Source organism: Ictidomys tridecemlineatus, chromosome 7 (assembly GCF_052094955.1).
Source record: "Ictidomys tridecemlineatus isolate mIctTri1 chromosome 7, mIctTri1.hap1, whole genome shotgun sequence".
Taxonomy (NCBI): domain Eukaryota; kingdom Metazoa; phylum Chordata; class Mammalia; order Rodentia; family Sciuridae; genus Ictidomys; species Ictidomys tridecemlineatus.
This window is the reverse complement of record NC_135483.1, coordinates 98,181,060-98,198,624: the sequence shown is the minus strand read 5'-3', so window position 1 is coordinate 98,198,624 and position 17,565 is coordinate 98,181,060. Positions and strand designations below refer to the sequence as shown.

The 17,565-nt window shown below is 35.5% G+C and overlaps 1 protein-coding gene across 3 annotated transcripts in view; it reads right to left on the bottom strand.

The window, feature by feature from the left end:
* Positions 1-17,565, bottom strand: part of Epb41l5 (erythrocyte membrane protein band 4.1 like 5) — a 112,249-nt gene that overhangs the window by 90,330 nt on the left and 4,354 nt on the right. For all 3 annotated transcript variants that reach the window (XM_013365577.4, XM_005315912.5, XM_021722015.3), the window contains exons 2-3: positions 14,476-14,663; positions 2,076-2,180 (exon numbers count right to left, since the gene is read on the bottom strand). In XM_013365577.4, coding sequence (XP_013221031.2) covers positions 2,076-2,180; positions 14,476-14,655 — 285 coding nt within the window. In that variant the 5' untranslated portion in view covers positions 14,656-14,663. The remainder of the gene's footprint in view (positions 1-2,075; positions 2,181-14,475; positions 14,664-17,565) is intronic.

The following is a 17,565-nucleotide window of genomic DNA, read 5'->3' as shown; positions in this document are numbered from 1 at the left end:
TGACCCCAAATTGCACTCCCAAGTACATATCCAACAGAAATGAAAATAATGTTCACAAAAAACTTGTTCAAAAGAGTCCAGAGCAGCATTATTTATAACAGCCAAACAATAGAAGAAATAAAACCAGAAGAAATAAAACCCAAACAAAATGTGGTATATTTACAATGGAAAATTATTCAGACATAAGAAGAAATCAAGTACTAAGAAATTCAAATACAAGACACGGATGAACCTTGAAAATATTATAAGTGCATTTCCAAATTTAAAAGGCTACTAGCCAATCAGCAGCTTGGGAGACTGAGGCAGGAGGATAGCAAGTTCAAAACCAACCTCAGCAACTTAGCAAGGCCCTCTGCAACTTTGCAAGACTCTGCTAAAAATAAAAATTAAAGGGCTGGGGATATGGTTCAGTGGTTAAGCACCCCTAGGATCCATCCTTAGTACTTAAAAAAAAAAAGTGCAGAGGACTACTAGCCAGGTTTGGTAGCACCTACCTGTAATCCCAGCAACTCTGTCCAAGGCCTACATGGGCAATTTAACAAAATCTTGTCTCAACATAAAAAAAATAAAAAGACTGGGGATACAGCTCAGAGGTAAAGCACTTAGGATCAATCCCCAGTACAAAAAAAAAAAATTTTTTTTTAATTTTTAAAAAAGGTTATATGATCATTTACACAAAATTTTCAAAATAGGCAGATCCACACAGAAACATCAGTGTTTGTCAAAGGCTATGGAGAGAGATGAATTGGGAGTGACTGGTAATGTATACAGGGTTTCTTTTGGGTGTGACAAAATGTTCTGGAATTAGATAATGATAATAGTTATAAAACTCTGAATATACTAACACACACCTATAATCTCAGCAACTCTAGAGGCTAGGGCAGAAGGATTATAAGTTTGAGGCCATCCTCAGCGAGCTAGAGAGACCTCGTCTCAAAAAAGAAAGGGGAAGGGAATAGTGTGTAAATTATCTCTCAATCTTTTAAAAGTAACTTAATTTGGATTAAACAAAAAAAGATTTAGTATCCTAGGTAAAACCAATTATTTCTTAATTCATCCATGCTTTCTCTCTTCCCTTTAATTCTCCTCCAAACCATACCTCTAGGAGATAATTCTTCAAAACTATCTTCTTCCTCTGTCTACTACTGTCTTGACCTTAATATTTCACTTATACCACAAACGTGTTGGTATTAACTCTTCCTGAATTCAATCTCCACCCATTCTCAAAAAACCTATGCCATATTTTCTATATAAAACCTTTTGAAGCAAAACATAACCTCCCTGATTGAAAAATATTTAATTCCAATTATTAGAGAATAAAAATTGCCAATTATTTCATAATCTTGGTACACTGATGGGATGAAATGGCCACTAATCCACCCTCCAATTTTACCATCCAATACTACTTTCTTTCAAACACCCTTTGGTGAAATCCTAATACAGAATTTAATTCTTTGAACAGCCTCCAACTTTCTACTGTTACATGGTATTTTCTCACCTGCAATGTACAAAGAACAACTATTTACAGACACAAAATCCAGAGTTCAATCCCTGGTACTTTCCCCCATCTAAAAAATACACATAAAAAAAATTTAAAAAGAATATTTAGGGCTGGGGATTTGAGGTACTAGATTTGATCCTCAGCACCACAAATAAAGAATACATATGTATATATACATATACATACATATAATATATACACATATACATATATAAAGGTATTGTGTCCATCTACAACTAAAAAATATCCTAGTCCACTCACCTTAATTTACAAAATACAAACTTAACACATTTGTTACAGTAATTCATAAACTCGTGTGCCCAAAAACCAAGCCAGTGGTTTTTAAAAACAGAATCTTAAGTTCCATCTTCAAAGATTTTCCTCTAGTAGTTCAGTTTAAGACTAGAATTCACAAGAACTGCAGGTGATTCTAAAGCAAGAGGTAAATTTCAGATCTCAGAAAATCACATGAAATAAAGAATGCAGTAAAAAAATGTAGCTTTCTAGCACTTAAGACCATCCTCAGAAATTTTCCATTTCCATTCCCTTAAGAGAACTTCCAAAGGTTACTCACTGCTACTTGTGCAGAATCCATAAATCTCAAACCAAAATAGTCACTTTCAATAAGGTCCAGGTGATACATAATCTGATCAAACAGCTCTTGTCCTTTGGCTTTTTTCTGAAATGGCAAGAAAATAAATCCATCAGTAAGTAGCTTATAAGGTCAAAAGGACTTAAAAGGTGATTTTAGTTATACATAATGTCTTACAGAAAGTACAATTTACCACACAAAAAGTATTATGATACAGCAGATAATTAGTAAAATAATATAGTTTCCCAATAAACCATTTGAGGCCAAAAGAAAATTTGTCATCTATATGTATTTTCCTGGAGAATACCTTCTTACCAACTAACAAATATTACCTACTTTGAAGTACAAATATTTATACAAAGTTATGTGTTTATAAGGAGAAATTATTTTCTGTCTTCACAATTTTCTTTTTTGGGATTCTGGGAGTTGAACCCATGGCCTATCACGTGGTAAAAACACATTCTACCACTGAACCATACCACCAGCCTTATCTTCTCAATTTTTATAGATTCTAGTTTAAAGGAGTCAATAATACAATTGAAAAAAGAAAACAGAGCACATAACTATAAATCATACAAAACTAACCATACCTGCGAACAAATTTTAGGAAAAAAATCAGTGACTAGAATTATCAGTGAAAAAAAAAATCAGAAACAAGAATATAAGATAGGAAATGGTAGGGGGATAGAAGGGAACATGAAAAAAATTAGAAAATTACTTTGGGGATACAGAAGACACCAAACAATGAGGGTAATAGCAAAGATGATGTCTGAAAAATGAACAGATAAAATGTGGTCTCAGGACCACTGAGGGTTCCCAAGACCCTTTCAAAAGATCCATGAAGTCCTAGGATTCCCCTCAGATATTCCAATCAAAACAACCAACATATTGGGGATGCTGAAGATGTGCCTCAACAGTAAAGTACTTGCAAGGCCCCCAATACTGGGGAGGGGTAGTGAAGGAGAACCCACATTTTAGGACTAGGAATATAGCTCAGTGGTAAAGCACTTGCCTAGCAGAGACAAGACCCTGGGGTTCAATCCCAACACTGTAAAAAAGAAAAAGCAACATATTACAAAGCAGTACTATTACAACACAGTATCAGACTCCACAGTCAGGCACTGTGGTACACACCTATAATCCTACTTCAGAGGCTGACACAGGATGATTCCTAGTTTGACATCATCCTGGACAACTTATTGACACTCTCTCAAAAACAAAAGGGAGGCCAGGCACATGGTGCATGCCTGTAATCCCAGCAGCCTGGGAGGCTGAGGCAGATGATCACAAATTCAAAGTCAGCCTTAGCAACTTGGCAAAGCCCTAAGCAACTTACTGAGAATCTGACTCAAAATAAAAAATAAAATGGGAGCCATGGGTATAGCTCAGTGGGAGAGTGCTTGCCCAGCACATGTGAGGCACATCCTCAGCACCACATAAAGATAAAATAAAGGTAGTGGGTCCATCTATAACTAAAATTTTAAAAAATAAAATGGGCTGAGGTGTGGTTCAGTGGTTAAAGACCCCTGGGTTCAATTCCTTATCCTGGTTGAAAAAAAATTAAAACAGAAAATAGGGCTTGGGATGTAGTTTAGTGTTAGAGTACTTGCCTAGCATATGTGAGGTCCTAGATTCAATCCCCCAGTAAAATAAATAAATAAATAAGAAAGAATCTATTAAACCAGACATGAAAAAGATTTGTAACAGCATTAATACAATGCCACTCTAAGTTCTCAGTTATTTTGGAAAATATTTTTCATTAAAACGTTATTACTTGTGTTAACATACAAGGGGTATGTTACTGCTATTTGAAATTAACAAACAGCTAATTTTTAAAAACTTCTAATAATAGTTACCTTATTAGATGTTACCTTATTAATAGTGACCTTATAGAAGTTACTTTATTAATAGTTACCTTATTAGAAGTTACTTTATTAATAGTTACCTTATTAGAAGTTTTTAAAAATTAGATGTTAATTTAAAATAGCAGCAACATAACTGTTGTATGTTAACACAAGTAATAACATTTTCATGAAAAATATTTTCCAAAATAACTATCAATAGACATAAGCCACATAAGCAAAAGCACTAGGGGAAAACAATTTTCATGCACATTCTTATCCAGGCCTCTCCCATCTAATTCAAATTTGTGATTTATAGTATTTCATATTTTTAAAAAATATAGTTGGGGCGCTGGAGCTGTAACTCAGTGGTACAGTGCTTGCCTCCCAGATATGAGGTCCCAGGTTCGATCCTCAGCACTACATAAAAATAAATAAATAAAAATAAAGAATGAAAAAAGAATTGAAACTAAGGATTTAAAAGTATGTGCATGTGTGCATGCATGTGTGTTTGGATTCCTTTTAGCATATTATTAATCTCTTTTTTGTTGTTGCTTCTTTCTGGTGCCTTATAGTTGTACATAAGAGTCGGAATCATTGACAGTCATACACATATGGAATTTAATTTACTTCATTTCATTCACCAATAACCCTGCTTTTCCTCTCCTCTCTTCCCATTCTCTACTGGTCTACCTTACATTCATTTACTTAAGTTTTTGAAACCAGAGTATTATACTCTGCTTTTTAATTAAGTTTATTATTTCTACTTGTTTTTAGTGTAGTGCTAGGGATCAAACCCAGGACCCTAAATATGCTCCACCACTGAGCCAGACCATTTTATTTTGAGACAGGGTCTCACAAGCTAGGCATGGTGCACATGCCTATAATCCCAATGACAAGAAAGGCTGACTTCCAAGTCTGAAGCCAGTCTCAGGAACTTAGCAAAGCTACAAATGTAGCTTAGTAGTAAAGTTCTGAGAGCCACAGCCAAGGGGCCCCAGCAAACTTCCAGCTGACAGCTGATTGGCTCACAGCCAGCAAACTTCTAGCTGCCAACTGATTGGCTCCTCTGCACCGATGCTCATTGGGCTGTTTCCCTGCCCTTTCAGACCACAGAGCTGCTAATGGAGGGACTTTTTTTGGCTCCACCCACACAACCCAGCCAATCGGCCTAGAGCAGGAGGAGTGGGGCAGGTTTAGAGGCTTGTGGGAAGCAGGTGGTGGCAGTTGGGCTCTGAGGGAATTCCTGAAGAGCTCTTGTGGTCTGGCTTGTGTTCTAAAATTCTTTTCTGCTTGATAAGTCGCTCCTGAATTGTGCCCAGCCAGACTGCAGCAGTAAAGTGCCGCTGGATACAATCCCCAGGGGGTGAAAGGGAGACAGGGTCTTGCTGAGTTGCCAGGCTGGCCTCAAACTTGGAATCCTACTGCCTCAGTCTCTGCAATTACAGGTGTACACCAACATGAGTGTACTGATTTTTTAAAAACATCTTTACTTGGGTATTTGGTCACCTCAATTTATACATCTTACATGTGTATATAACATGTCTTATTGCATTACTAGATGTGCTTCTGTTCATTTGAATTCTCCATGAATGTTTTTCAAGCAGGTCTTTGGCTGATTTTCTAAGGCCTTCTACATTTGAGAATTTTTTACTCATCCCTCACACTTGAATGATGACTAGAAATAAAATTCAAGGTTTGAAATTACTTTAAATACTCTTTTCAATACTTAAAAAATATTACTCTATTAATAGTCTTTTTGAAGTCAATATTGTTGAATATGTTAATTTGAATTTGCTCCTTTGTAATGTTACCTTGTTCACTTTTAGACTTTATATCTGATAGTCTTTTTTTTTTTTTTTGGTGATACCAGGGATTGAACCCAGGGGCACTTAACTATTAAGCCGCATCCCTAGCCCTTTTTGTATTTTATTTACAGACAGGGTCTCACTGAGTTGCTTAGGGACTCACTAAATTGCTGACAATTACTTGCAATCCTTCTGCCTCACCTCCCATGCTGCTGGGAGTACAGGCCTGAGCCACTTTGCCCAGCTTATATGATAGTCTTAAATTTTACTGTACCATATACAGTAATTCTGAGGTATTCTATTTATTTGTTGACTATTGAGATGCTAGGGATCAAACCCAGGGCCTTGCATATGCCAGAACTATACATATACCAAGGCATTCTATGGTATTATATATGGATTTTTAAAATCCAAGAAGATGTTTCATCTTAAATTCTAGGAAATAAATATCTATTATTTCCTTAAACATTTTTCCTATTTTTCCGATTCCAAGTTTCCTCCCTAAGTGTTGGCACTTTTTTTTTTTTAAGTTGTAGATGGACACAATATCTTTATTTTATTTTTAGTGGTGCTGAGGATCGAATATAGGGCCTCAAGTGTGCCTCTGCCACTGCGCCACAGACCCAGCCTTAGCACTTCTCTTTTTTAAGCATACATTTATACAGTAATCCTGATAATTCTGTCTTATCCACTTTATATACATAATTTAAAGTTCAGAAAGATGTTCACATGTAACACTATCCTTTCCCAGAACCTGTCACCATTCCAATCAAACTATGCCCATTAAACAAGCACTCCCCCATTCTCTCCCCCACCCCCCAGATCCTAGTAACTTATTTTCTATTGTCCATGAATTTGCTTATTCTGTATAGCTCATATAAGTAGACCAAATAATTCTTGGCCTTATGTTTTTAAGGTATTACTCATGTGGTGGCATGTATCAAAATTTCATTCTTTTTAAAGCTCAAAATTTTTCCACTGTATGCAAATATGACAGGGCAGCTCCTTTGGTAAGTCTTCCCACCCATACCAGAGACTGAACCCACACCAGGCAAGCTCTCTACCACTTAGATACATACCTCATTTTTAAATTTTATTTTAATATACGGTCACATTAAATTGCCCAAGCTGGTACCCTAACTTGATTTTCTGCCTTAGCCTGTTCAGTAGTTGTATTTCATCAGGAAGTTGTTCTTTGAGGTTACTTTTGCCTCTCCCTCTCTTTGCCCCTTTTAAGGTTCCTCCTCCTCCCTAATCCTTTTCAAAGAACTTTTCCCTCCCTTTTGCCTTTTGCTTCTCTAAAGAGAAGCCCTACCTATTCCCGGGCTCATGTCTATCTTTATGCTAGTACCACACTACTTTTGATTGTTATAGTTTTATATTAAATTTTAAAATCAAGAAGTTTGAGCCCCCCAATTTCTTTCTTTTTCAAGATTGTTTTGGCTATCTGGGTCCCCTGAGATTCCATATGAACTCAGAAAATGTTTTTCTATTTCTGCAAAAACCATCATTAGGATTTCAACAGGAATTGCTGTTAATCTGAGTAATACCATCTTAACAATTATCTTTTTATCCTTTAACATGGACTATCTTTTATTTAGGTATTGTTTCATTTCTCTCAGTAATGTTTATAGTCTTCAGTGTGCAAATCTTTTGCCTCCTTGGATAAATGTATTCCAAGTATTTCATTCTCCCTGATGCTATTATAAATGGAATTGTTAATTTCAGATTGTTCACTGCTCATGCACAACTATGCAACTAATTTTTTTTTTCTAATTTATCTTGAGATGGAGCTAATAAATTGATACAGCAACAATAGATTGTTTTGCAAAATCATTAGCATTTTTATATGTTCGATATCATCTTGAACATATCTTGCTTCTTCTTATCTAGATGTCTTTTGCTTCTTATTTTTGCCTAATTTGTCTTTTTTTTTTTTAAGGAGAAAAGCACTTTTATTGGGATTTCCAGAATACATTAGACTCAGAGGCTTTTAAATCCTAAGTCAACATTAATTATTCCTTACAATCTATAGTTTTTTTTAGTTTTGATGGCACCATGTATAAATAAATAAAATAAAGGTCTAAAAATCAAACCCAGTGCCTCACACTATCCCAGCCCCCAGTTTGTTTGTATTTTTTTTAATCCTCAGGGTTTAAATTGCTGAAGCTGGCCCTGACTTAACTCCTGCCTCAGTCTCCTGGGTTGAGGGGATTACAGGCATGCCACCAAGCCTGACTAATATCTACAAATTAAAGTGCAAATTAACTGTTCTTGCTTACAACTTTGTCTTGGTCACTTCAGCATTTTTTTTTTTAAGATAGACACAATACCTTTATTTATTTATTTTTATGTGGTGCTAAGGATCAAACCCAGTGCCTCATATGTGCAAGGCAAGCACTGTACCACTGAGCTATAACCCCAACCCCTCACTCCAGCATTTTTATGTTTTAACTTCCTAATAAGTCATGCCTCTGAGCCTTCGCAGAATGCATTTCTTTCTGCTTAGAAGGTTCTTTATGCTCCTAATAAACTCTTGACTCTTGTGTCTCAAGAATCAAAACACTGGTATGGCTCAGTAGAGGAATGCTTGCCACACACATAAGAGGCACTGGGTTCGATCCTCAGCACAACATTTAAAAAAATAAATAAAATAAAGATATGTGTCCATCTACAACTATAAAAAATATTTTGAAAATTCTTTTTTTTAAGTTAATGATTTTCCTTTATTTTTTAAGAAGTCGGAAAGGAGAACAATCAATTTGAAAATGATTTCTTTTTTGAAAATTCTTTTTTTCTTAATTTTTTTTTAGTTGTTGGTGGACACAATATCTTTATTTTTATTTATTTAATTTTTTTATGTGGTGCTGAGGATGGAACCCAGGGTCTCACGTGTGCAAGGCAAATACTCTACCACTGAGCCACAACCCCAGCCCTTGAAAATTCTTAAAAAAAAAAAAATTGAAACACTGGGGCTTGGGTTGTAACACAATGATAAAGTGTGTGCTTGGCCCTGGGTTCAGATTAGTGAAAAATAAAGAAAGACAACACCTGTGTTGCCTTCCAGTAATGTGACAGACTGGATCTTCCCTCCTCCATATTACTTTGTACCTGTAATTCTGGTTAGTATAAAACCTATGTAAAGGCTCAGAGTTGTAAAGTGGCTCATCAGTTTAAGCAATGGTAAAAAGATCTTATATGGCCAGTCTGTAGATTACAGATGTGAGATTCTTGATTCCAGGGCCAATATTCTATTTATTTCTATATACTCTTTCATGTTATAGCATTAAAATTGGGAAAAGTGAAAACACAGACTCACTCAGCTCTTATTGACTATAAGTCCATTTTTCAGCTGCCTCAACACCAGAACTTGCTATTTACATTCTTCTGTTTTCCTCCTAACAAACTATTTCAGGTCACCACCTCTTTCAGACCCAGTCCTCTTTGTATATTCTTTTATACAGATTAAGAACATCTTTGATCAGCTTTCTTTCTCAGCAGAACATATTCCTTCTTGAATGTCGCTCCCTCCCATCTCTATCTGTGAATATAAAACCAATTCCTAAAGAACATCATTAAAACAAACTCAGATCTTCCCTACCCAGCCATTCTCTAGCTGCTGTGCTATTTCCCTCTTGGTAATTCCTCATTTTCTCTCCATGCACTTCCTTAAACAACTAATCAATATTTTAAAGCATCTACTATGTGCAAAGGACTATAAGAAGTCCACAAAACACAACTGTTTCTAATAATTCCTTAAACCTTCTAAAACAGCTTCTAAAAGTACTCTCTGAAACCTTCTTGATTTCCATTCTATTAACACCCTCTTCATGATGGCTCACTTACTCTCATAATCTTCCACACAATTTATATTACCCCATCCAGCAGATTTAAAAGTATGTTTTACTCATTTCTAATCTTTATTCCTGTGCTTGTACTGGGAATTTCTTACACTGGCAGTGAGATTGCAGAGGAAGTTTGAAACCCCATCATCACTGCTTTTTATCCTGTAACAAATCAAGCATACCACCTTTAAATTAAACCTATACCATTTTTATGTTTCTTAAAAATTAAAAAGCTTAGGGCTGGGGATGTGACTCAAGCAGTAGCATGCTTGCCTGGCATGCGCAGGGCGCTGGGTTCGATCCTCAGCACCACATAAAAATAAAATAAAGATGCTGTGTCCACCGAAAACTAAAAAATAAATATTAAAAAGTTCTCTCAAAAAAAAAAAAAACCTAAAAAGTTTAAGTGGAGTTAAACAGAAATACATAAAATTTGGTTTTTTTGTAAATAGTTTTATTAAAATATAATTCACATACCATTTTCCATTAAAGTATATAATGAATTTTTAGAATATTCACAGATATGAATAACTTCACCGAAGTCAATTTGAGAATACTGCCATCACCTAGGTTGGGCCTGGTGGCACACACCTATAATCTGAGTAATTCAGGAAGCTGAGGCAGGAAGATTCCAAATTAAAGGAATTTTGGCAAGAAACTGTCTCAATAAAAAATAAAAAGGGCTAGGGGGATATAGTTAAGTGGCACCATGTGTCATCATGCCTGATGTGCAGCTCTTTGATCTGTACATGGTATGAAGTATCGGCTCAACTTTATTTTTTCTCATATGGATAACCAGTGGGCCTAGAATCATTTGTTAAAACAATTATTCTTTCCCCATTGAATGCTCTTAGCACTCTTGTAGGGGGGTGTGTGGGGAGGGGGAAATCAACTGACCACAGATGGATCAATTTACCATTCTGTTCTATTGACCAGTCTATCTTTATGCCAAAAGCACATCATCTTGATTATTTTTGCTTTGTTGTAAGTCTTAAAATTGAGAAGTACTTAAAAAGTGAGTATTCTACTTTTAATACTGTTTTGGCCATTCAGGGTCCCCTGCAATTTCATATGACTTTTAGAGTCAGCTTTTCGATTTCCACAATATATCAGCTGGGATTCTGGCTAGGACTACACTGAATCTGCAAACAGTTTGAAGTGTACTGTCATCCTAATTACTTTAAGTCTTCGAATTCAAGAATATGAGATGGTTTCATTTATAGTAATCCCCTTATCCTCAAGGCATATATTCCAAGACCCTCAGTGTATGTCTGAAACCACAGACAGTACCAAACCACATAAAAAAATTTTTTTCTATGTATACATACCCAGTGTAAAATTTAATTTATAAATTAGGCACAGGAGAGAGTAATAAAAATAATAAAACAAGAAAATTATATCAATGTACTTTAAGAGTTATAAATTATCTCTGGAATATTTCACAATATTTTTTGACCATGATGACCACAAGTGACTAAAATCATAGAAAGGGCTGGGGATGTAGCTCAGTGACAGAGTGTCTGTCTAGCATTCATGAGGCTCTGGGTTCAATCTCTAACACAAATATAAAATAAAATCACAGAAAGTGAAGCCACAGGTGAGGGGGACTACTATATTTAAAAGTGTAACTACACATGGCCTGTATAATTTAAAAGCTTTGACATTGCTATCAGTAAAGTATGTATATGAAAATTATTATCTATTGATTAGCCAAATATTTTATTATTGATATAACAGTTATTGATATAAAACATATTGATTTAACACTTAGAAGATGCAAATTTTTGTACGACATATTGTTTACTTGATAGAAATCTAAACTCTCAAAGGAATTCGAAGAATTTACTGCAGCATTTTAAAAGAGAATTTAAAAATCAAAGAGTTAAAAATTTCTCTCTGATGTCTCTGAATCACTGAAAGGTATTCTTACTGTATTTAGTTGAAAAAGGAAGAGCAGAGAAAAGGGAGAAAGTAGTTTCCCCAGTTTTCAAAAGGAAGGAGAGCAGGAATAAGAAAATAATCACTACTACCTGTAACCCCAATGACTCAAGAGGCTGATACAGGAGGATTTCAAATTTGAGGCCAGCCTCAGCAACTTGGTAAAGCCCTAAGCAAATAAGCAAAATCCTGTCTCAAAATAAAAAATTAAGGGCTTGGGAAGAAGCTCAGTGGCAAAGCATCCCTGAGTTTAATCCCCAGTACTCTCACTCCCAACCAAATGATCAATACCTCTAGTATACATTAATTCAAAGTCCACCAATTAAATTTTTCTATGTAATCATAGAGTTTGAGAGTAGCCCAGTGGTAGAGCACTTGCTGGGGATGTAGCTCAGTGGTAGTATGTCTGCCTAGCATATGTGAGGCTCTGGGTTTGATCCCTAGCATTGCAAAATAAATACTCAACAGATAATCCCTTATATATTACCTGGGCAATCATCTTAATTCCATGCTGGCTAGCTATAATCACTAGTGACCCTAATCCTAATAGGAAATGAATATGTGCTTCATTCAATTTCCAAAATCAATTCTAAATCTCCCAGAATCACCCAGACTAGTTGAAAAGCTAAATGAGAAAAAACAAAAACTTACATTTATTTTTTAAGAAATTAATAATCCTCTGACCTACCTTTTCCTTTAGTAAGATGGTTTTATTTGCAAGAGAATTTCCATTTTATACTCAAGCAAGTATCTATAGAGTTACGTTACTAACTCTAAGATTTCACCAGCAAGACTAAAAAGGCTATTGTTCTGGCTGGGGTTGTGGTTCAGTGGTAGAGCACTCACCTAGCATGTGTGAGGCACTGGGTAAGATCCTTAGCATTACATAAAAATAAATAAAATAAAGGTTTTGTGTCCAACTAAAACTAAAACTAAAAAAAAAAAAAAAAGGCTATTGTTTTTATTCCACAAGGACTCAAATCTAAAATTCTGGCTGTTTCATTGCAACTGCCTGGTGACGAGCCAGCTAGTATTTCTGGACTTGATCAAGCATCATATATACCTTACTGAGTATACCACACCTTAGGAAACTATTCTAGACCAGTCACTAGACATTTATTCCACTACTTTAAAGTCTAGTGCTGTTTCTCTTCTTTAATACACTGCTTTTGAAAAAAAGCTTTACAAATTCTCCTAGTACCAACCTATCCATCAACAGTCCTGCAAGTTCATACTTCAAACATTAGGTAATAGGAAACCTTTTCCAGGAACCAGTAATCTCAAGCTTTTCACATATCTAATGATATTTTTATGGATTGGTACACAAAACTCAAGATTCTTATCAAATGGGATAAGAAGTTAACATGAGAACTATCTTAAACTATCTCATGTTGGAATGTCTCTCAATCCTTGAGAAGCCCTTATAGAAAGAAAACTTTCCTTTAAGTTTTACAGAGTAAAAAATGTACAGACTAATATATAAAAATAGCAAGTACACATAATGACAACTCCAAAAAACTTTAAGAAATCCTGAGTCTTTCATTAATTTTATCATATTCCAATATTTTTAAATGTATAAGGTATGGCTGGCATTGTAGCTCAGTGGCAGAGTGCTTGCCTAGCAAGCATGAGGCCATGAGTTTAATCCCTAGCACCCAAAAAACAAAAACAAAAAAAGATGTGAAAGGCACATCCCCAATACATTTCAAATTATTTAATTAATCTGAAAAGTCTTTAGAACAAACTATCCAATTCCTTAAACTCACTAAGTTTAAGGGCTTTCAGAGCCCACTTAACTAATGTAGCAACATCTAGGCTATATATATAGCCTTGCCTAAAGAGACTTTCGAAATTGAGATTCAGGTATGAGTGGGTACTAAAAAAGTGTGGACGGAGGAAAGACATCAAAGGACCACCCATGAATCTATGTCAAATCACACAACATACATAAAATTTTTGAATGAAGAACAAAGACACTTGAAAGAGATCTGGTATTAGTAAGTAGTTCAAAAAGAAACTCCAATGCTTCCCGCCGGCCTTTTAAAGCCTGTGAATTAATGACGATGCATTTGGAGATGGGTGGGGGAACCACCTAAGACACAAATACAATTATAATATCCTTTTCTGAAATAAAGATTGGTTCATTTTTTAAAAATCTATAATGCAAGGTACTTTGGGAACAAAGAGGCAGTTAGATCTTAGTGGTATGAAGAAAGTTCTTTTTCTCACTTCATTTCATTAAAATTTCTACAGGCACACAAGACTGTAGAGAAGTGTCTGTTTTGTTTTAAGGAAAGCAAGAGGTTTCACCAAGTGCACTACTGCACTCCTGTAATCCCAGCAGCTCAAGAGACTGAGATAGGAGTATGGCAAGTTCAAGGTTAGCCTTAGCAACTTAGCAAGGCCCTAAGTAACTTAGTGGGACCCTATCCGCCCCCCCAGACACACACAAAAAAATTTTTTTTAAAGAACTGGGGATGTAGCTCAGTGGTAAATCACCTTTGGGTTAAATTTCCAGTGTGCACCCTGCCCCTGCCAAAAAGTATTTGGAAAGTATAAAGAACTGAAAGTCATATAGTACACATGTAAATTTGACTATGGTTCCCAAAGACACTCATTGCTTTAATAAATGCTTAACAAGGATTGTAAGAAATTCATTAGATTATACTATCTACAGTTATCATCAAGAGCACACATGAACAGGCACAGGTTAATCCATACCAATAACCGCCCTATCACTTAAATGTTTCAGGTTAGTACTCCAGAGGAAGTATTATTCCAAGTATTTTTGGTCTAAGATTACCTGATCCATGTACCCAAACATTAAAGTACCTGATGCATACTAACCCAGACTGTCTGATTCCCCCAAAAGTTATCATCAATAGAAAGCTCAAAGAAAGAGAGACAGTAATCTCGTATAGAATTTGCAAGCTCGGCAAAACCCACATACCGGCAAGTCCACACTAACATCAGTGCCATCCAGGAGGGACACCCGACATGTGATGATGGACTTAGAATCTCCAGCTGCAGGGATGTGTGTGGCAGCTCTCTGTGCTTCTCGGAGTCGTTCCTTTTCAGCATGTTTACGTATTGACCGGCGCCCAAGAGTTCTACGGAGGAAGCTCAGCATTTTTGTCACTATAAAACCAGAGAGAACAAAATCATCAGGAGAAAAAATACACTCCACCCAACTTGAAGTGAAATAAATATTTAGTAAAGTCCTATGAACACTATTTTGAAAAGAAAAATAAAACTAGCTACTTTTTACCCATACATCAAAAAATCATGTTTTATATATTAAATATAATTTTTCCCATTAAAAATTAGTTTACTTTTGGGCTGGGGTTGTGGCTCAGCAGTAAAGCGCTTGCCTAGCACGTGTGAGGCCTTGAGTTCAATCCTCAGCACCACATAAAAATAAATAAATAAAGGTACTGTGTCCAACTACAACTAAAAAATAAATATTAAAAAAATAATAAGTTTACTTTTAAAAACCCAAGTTTTTAAAGGCACATATAAGACAGCCCCATGGGGCTGGGGATGTGGCTCAAGTGGTAGTGCACTCGCCTGGCATGCGTGCAGCCCGGGTTCAATCCCCAGCACCACATACAAACAAAGATGTTGTGTCAGCCGAGAACTAAAAAATAAATATTAAAAAAAAAAAAAGGACAGCCCCATGGCTTGCAATTTTCTAAATTTACTGAACTATTTTACAAGCTGATTTGGCAAGGAAAGGCAAACATTTATAAAATTCATCAAACCCCTGGATCAATAAATTATATATGTACAGTAATATCCCCACAAACATTGGAAAATGTTAGACAGTACCAAGTTATAGTTTGATGATCCAACAATTCTGAGAAGTTCCATTTCCTTTCTAAGCACTTATGAAAATAATCACCTACTTTAGCTAAAATATAAGCATAATTCAAACACCATATATTATTAAATATTCTAATTTTTTTCTTTCTTTTTGTTTTAAAGATAGGGGTGTCTCACTATGCTGCCCAGCCTGATCTCAATCAAACTAGAGTCAAGGGATCCTTCCATCTCATCTCAGTCTCTGCAGTACACATGATACCATGCCTGGCTCTACAGAATGTAAATTACTACCTAACAAACATTTATGTCATATTACTTTAGTTACTTGTTTCCTTATCTCTACTAAGAACATTAAGGCTAAACAAAAATAGTTAAAACAGATGTTAGTAATTTTAAAGATACAGTACACTATATTATGTTTGAAAATACCGACTAGAGGGCTGGAAACACCATAAAAACAAGGTCAAACCCTGCTTTATATGCTTAAAAAAAAAGTCAACTTGCTAACATAATGTGCTTAATTTTCACAACAAAGAATTTGAGAATAAGTATATATAACTAAACCAACAAAAGATTATTAATTGCAGAAAAATAAGTTGCACAGCAAATGCAAATAATCACAATACACTATATGACAGCTACTAAAGTTCACGATCAACACTAAATATTGACCTAATCATAACTACAAATTGCAACTGAGGAGATATAGTTTATACTGGAAATGCCCAAAGAAATACATTATAAAAACACACATTTGAACACCAACCAAAGAACTTCAGCCACTTTTTGCACTGATGTTTGATTTTTAAAAGGGTCCTTATCTCTTAGAGATACATACCTAAATATTTACATAAGGAAAAGATGTTTTGCCTGGTATTTGGATCAAACTTACAGAGAAGGGAATTAAGTCCTGAAAGAGATGACACAAATTGGTCAACAGCTATTGAAACTGGGTCATAGGTACGCGGGGGGGTTCATTACACTCTCGTGACTCTTATATATGTTGAATTTCTCCATAATAAAAATTTTTAAAGGAAAAATATGTTCAAAATGTACTGCAATTTTGTGTTTCCTAGGAAACTAAGTGTAAAACGATTTTTCTTCCATATTATCCTGACACCTTAAAAACTGGTTCACTACACGAGTTAGCCTGTTTTAAAAAATAAAAAAGTTTTCAGATTTAGAATTTAAATTTTTTTTTTAAACAGAGTCTCCCTACTCCCAATTCCTGGATTCCCACCTCGCCTCCTATATAGCTAGGACTATAATTTCTTTTTTTTTTTTTTTTTTTTTTTTTTTAAGAGAGAGTGGGGGGGGGACAGAGAGAGAGAGAGAGAATTTTAACATTTATTTATTTTTTCTTAGTTCTCGGCGGATACAACATCTTCGTTTGTATGTGGTGCTGAGGATCGAACCCGGGCCGCACACATGCTAGGCGAGCGCGCTACCGCTTGAGCCACATCCCCAGTCCAGGACTATAATTTCTTAACAGGTGCCACAACTCCCAATAAATTTAGAATTTTAATATCTTCATTTTGAATGATAAAACACAGAATCAGCAACAGTAAGTTATTTTTACAGGAATATGAACGTGCCTCCAAAAAAAAAAAAATTACAGATGCACTAAAGATTTAAAGTGAAAAAGAAATGAAAAGGTACTAGTACTTGACATGGTAGGCAAGCAAGCACTCTACCACACAATCTGACTAAACTGCCCAGGCTGGCCTCAAACTTGAGATCCTGCCAGGACTGATGGCCCACACCTGTAATCCCCAGCATCTTGGGAGTCTGGAGACAGAACTGCATATTCAAATCCAGCCTTCCCAAATTTACAAGGTCCTGTCTCAAAATAAAAATAAAAAGGACTGGCAATATAGCTCAGTGGTAGAGCCCCTCTCAGTTTAGTCCCTAGTACTGCAAAAACAACCAGACATGGGCTGGGGTTGTAGCTCAGTGGTACAACGTTCACCTAATACGTTCAAGAGACACTGGGTTCGATCCTTTGCACCACATAAAAATAAATTTTAAAAAGGTATATTGTGTTCAACTACAACTAAATCAAAAATATTAACAACCAAAAAAAAAAAACCCTTCGTGATCCTCCTGCCCCAGCCTCCCAAATAGCTAGTATTATGGTTTGAAGGATTAATATGCAGTTTAGTGAACAACTATTACAAATCATTTAGATAAAAAACACAATTTTTTTTTAAATGGGCAA